Source organism: Vicia villosa, unplaced genomic scaffold, assembly GCF_029867415.1.
Source record: "Vicia villosa cultivar HV-30 ecotype Madison, WI unplaced genomic scaffold, Vvil1.0 ctg.000493F_1_1, whole genome shotgun sequence".
Lineage (NCBI taxonomy): Eukaryota > Viridiplantae > Streptophyta > Magnoliopsida > Fabales > Fabaceae > Vicia > Vicia villosa.
This window is the reverse complement of record NW_026705238.1, coordinates 360,751-364,916: the sequence shown is the minus strand read 5'-3', so window position 1 is coordinate 364,916 and position 4,166 is coordinate 360,751. Positions and strand designations below refer to the sequence as shown.

Here is a 4,166-nt window from a genome sequence, read left to right as displayed (position 1 = left end):
ATGTACCAAACATGAATTACAAGAAATAAGGAATGATGGATGGGAAGAACTTATATCTAAGGTTACAGAAATGTATAATAAGCATGATATTGATGCATTGTATATGCAATGGAAGAAACCTAGAAGAAACGTTACAAATTATAATATTTCTAATTTGCATCATTATAAGCATGATTGCTTGTTTAGTGTTTTAGATTTGCAGTTGCATGAGCTCAATGCTAGCTTCGATGAAGAGAATAGAGAACTTTTACAATGTGTTTCATGTTTGAGTCTCTCGTCATAATTTGCAGCTTTTGATGTGTAAAAATTATTGAGGGTAGTTGAATTTTATCCAAATGATTTTTTAGATACGTCGAAAGTGGTGGTGCGACATCAACTTGAGAATTATGTTAGAAATGTTTGATGTGACCTAAAATTTGCTAAGTTAAAAGGATTTTCATATCTTTATGCAAAACTTGTGGAAACAAATAAGTGCAAAATATTTGATATGGTTTATACGCTTATGAAACATGTTTTTTAACTATGAAGTTTGTGAAGGGTCGGTTATGTAACAAAAAGAGTGATTAATGGTTAAATGAATGTCTTGTAACTTTTAAAGAAAGAGACATTCATCCATTATCCCTATTCAAATAGATTTCGTCACTAAAATTTGACCTAACACATTTTCAAAACAAACACACAAAGCCCTAAAACAGTAAAAGTCCAAAATCTATAAAAAAAAACCTAAATGTACATAAATCACTAAATTTCGCCCTAATTCAATTACGAAAACATGCAAATAATACTGACCTATATTCGAAACTTCGTCTTCAATCCTTAGCCAGACTGTGCACCTTCAAATGCAAGTTCAATCATTTCTTCTAAATCGCCTTCGTGTATCTTCAGCTTAGGGTTCATTCGTATTGTACAATACAAAACATTTTAGTAGCTATATTCAGTCTTACATCCACGTCATCAAATAACATGCCAGTTTTCTACTTGAAAACTGTTTTTCGGCTTTGAATAACTTCCACTAACGAAAAGACAAACATGACAATATTTCAAAAGTTAAAAGACCAAATTGACAAAAACTAAACTAAAGAGCAATCTGAATTCAATGATGAATATAAGGAAGAAAGGGATTTTTTTTTCATTAATATAATACCAATTGAGACAAATTTTGTTTGACAAGTTTAGTGAGAGATTCTATTGGTACATAATAAAACAACCCAAAAACTTGGTGAGGAATAAATTAATTAATTAAAATAAATGAAAAGTAAAAGTGTAGAATTTTAGAGTGACGTGTGCATAATGCTCCCTTACAAACGGAGCAAACATTGATTCAATGAAAATGCCACCAATTTTAACCCATAATACATACATACATATCCACTCTCTGCAAACAAAGAACCATTCTTCGTTGCAAAATCTCAGATCTCAAAATAATGGATTTTCTTCGGACTCAGAGGATCGAGGTGATAAGCATGGCAGTAGCTCTTGTTGCCATTGTTGGTGGTACCGCTTACTATTACTATCTCACCAAGAAACCTAAAGGTTCCATTTTTCTCTTCTATCCTTTTTTTTTTTCGTTTTTATATTCAAATGGGTTACTCATTGGTTCTAATTTATTTATGAAAAATGTTTGTCAGATTAATATGTATATCAAGTCACTGCCTTTGAAAAATGTATAAATTGAACATAATCACTAAAGTTTCTATATTTATTGGTAGGGTGCTTGGATCCTGAGAATTTCCAGGAATTTAAACTTGTCAAACGCACTCAACTCAGTCATAATGTTGCCAAGTTCAGATTTGAACTTCCCGATTCAAGCTCCGTGTTGGGACTCCCCATTGGACAACATATCAGCTGCAGGTTTGCATTTTGCTTTTTTTTTTTCTTTTCTCTTTTCCAATTCATTTCATAATGCCATTACTTATTTTCATTTTAGCATGATTATTTTTTGGGCAGTTATAATGCTCTCATTATGAAAATATTTGTCTTCTTGTAGAGGGAAAGACAGTCTTGGTGAAGAAGTAATCAAACCATATACTCCAACAACATTGGATACTGATATTGGATACTTTGAATTGGTCGTAAAGGTTGTATATCAGATATCACTAACTTGGGTTTTATAGTATTCTATTTTATAATTGTTAATAAATTTTGCGTTTTTTCTACCTCTATTGTTTTGTTAATAATTAGATGTATCCACAAGGAAGAATGTCTCATCACTTCAGTGAGATGCGTGAAGGTGATTACTTAGACGTGAAAGGACCAAAGGTTCGAATAATTCATTCCCTACCTAGATCATATTCTTATGTTATTCGAGTGGCTTTTAGTGTAGTTTGATCGTTACCCGATTAGAAAGTGAGATTTTGTTTGGTCAAATTGATATATGAAGTTGTTTGTCCAAAAAGCTCGAGTTATTAGGTTAAGGTTTATGATTGTATCCATGTGTGAAATGATAATATTTGGCATAGAAAACTCTTTATATTCAAAAAATATGTAATGCAAACTAATTTGTAATACACTTCAATGTCTTCAGGGACGCTTTAAGTACCAACCCAACCAAGTAAAAGTTTTTGGAATGATTGCTGGTGGCACCGGTATCACTCCAATGTTTCAGGTGTTGAATATGAAAAGGATTATTAAGCTTATGTGCCCTCCATTGATCTTTCATTATTTGCAATTTGAAACTTCGAATCCTTAATAATACATATATTATTTTTTGTTCAGGTTATAAGAGCTATACTAGAAAATCCACAGGATAAAACCTACATAAATTTGATATATGCCAATGTCACACGTGAGGACATTCTTCTAAAGGTGGATATTCTAAACGATTGTGGTGTGCGTCGTATTTTATTCTAGTTTTATGGAAAAATCATAAACTTAATTCATCCCCGGTCATTTTATGTTATTGTCTTTATACATCCTGCATGGTTCCTTTTGCAGCAAGAGTTGGATCTTTTGGCAGTTAAGTTTCCATATCGACTTAAAGTTTATTATGTTCTAAATCAGGTAATCAAACTCTTATCAACTTCCGTTCTTTACAGCAATTTAATAATAATATTCATTTTTCTTATGTGTCTCGAAGTAGCTATCCTAATTTTTAGTTGGAATTATTTTATAGACTTATATGAAATTCATCATATTCTCATGTTGATTTTGAACACTATACTCTGCAGCCACCAGAGATATGGAATGCTGGAGTCGGATTTGTAACCAAGGAAATGATCCAAAAACGCTTCCCTGCACCAGCATCCAATATTAAGGTCATTTTTGCATTCCATGTTAATCTTCCACTCTCAAACCTCGATTTCCAGCAGCTAAAATTTTCTACAGTCACCATAGTTAGTTCATCTAAGCCGTCGTGTTGAGATTAAACGGTTCAAATCTTGTTTTTACTAATCGAGAGCTTATTGTTTCAACTATTTGATCTTGATCAACGGTTGAGATCACTTACTGTGTTGAGATCACTTATCTTACACATTTAAATGAGAAAATGTCGACTAAATCAAATATTTCTTTTACAGATATTAAGGTGTGGACCACCTCCCATGAACAAGGCTATGGCTGCTCACCTTGAAGAACTTGGTTACACCTCTGACATGCAGTTTCAGTTTTAATTCTTTGATAAAGCTATACCCCGTCACTTAGTCCAATGTCAATATTCAGACATATTTGGACAGAATAAATGCCAATATTATATTTCAATATCATGAATTTTGATTTTCAACTGATAAAATATGTCAAATAATTTTTAATTCTTGTAGTGAAATTCTACCATTCATTCAGAAGTATCATATTTTAGATAGGTTTTAAGATGTTTGGAATGTACTTTTAAGTTACTACTAGAGAATGATTCAAGTTATATATTGCTCCACACTATTTAAAAACTTATAAATCATAAAGGATTCGTCAATAATAACAATATTTGTTGTGTTTACATCAACTTTTATTATATACTAGTATTTATTCTCTATGAATTTGACATCTTTAAACAAAAACAAATTCAGTCTTCATTTTATTAGCAAGTTTATAAATACTATTTCTACAACTACATCAGTACACATGTGGTTTTTTTACATATTGAAACATGAAGGCAAAGTTAATTACGCTGTAGTTAATTATTTTTAAGTTGTAATTCAGTTAAGAATTTGGTTAAATTTGTTATTTGTTATTGA

General features: G+C 31.3%; 1 protein-coding gene across 1 annotated transcript; it reads left to right on the top strand.

Annotated features, from left to right (window-relative positions):
• The first annotated feature begins 1,343 nt into the window (after nt 1-1,343).
• Nucleotides 1,344-3,779, top strand: LOC131628957 (NADH--cytochrome b5 reductase 1-like). Its single transcript, XM_058899766.1, has 9 exons — nt 1,344-1,533; nt 1,710-1,851; nt 1,988-2,078; nt 2,182-2,259; nt 2,525-2,605; nt 2,716-2,805; nt 2,935-3,000; nt 3,168-3,254; nt 3,516-3,779. The coding sequence occupies exons 1-9, from the start codon at nt 1,425-1,427 to the stop codon at nt 3,606-3,608; spliced, it is 837 nt and encodes a 278-aa protein (XP_058755749.1). The 5' UTR covers nt 1,344-1,424; the 3' UTR covers nt 3,609-3,779.
• Nucleotides 3,780-4,166: the final 387 nt, after the last annotated feature.

Coding starts and splice junctions, on each gene's coding strand:
- LOC131628957 (XM_058899766.1), top strand. CDS start 1,425: ATGGATTTTCTTCGGACTCAGAGGATCGAGGTGATAAGCATGGCAGTA. Junction 2,606..2,715: donor GTATCACTCCAATGTTTCAG/GTGTTGAATATG, acceptor TTTTTTGTTCAG/GTTATAAGAGCTATACTAGA. Junction 3,001..3,167: donor TTTATTATGTTCTAAATCAG/GTAATCAAACTC, acceptor TATACTCTGCAG/CCACCAGAGATATGGAATGC.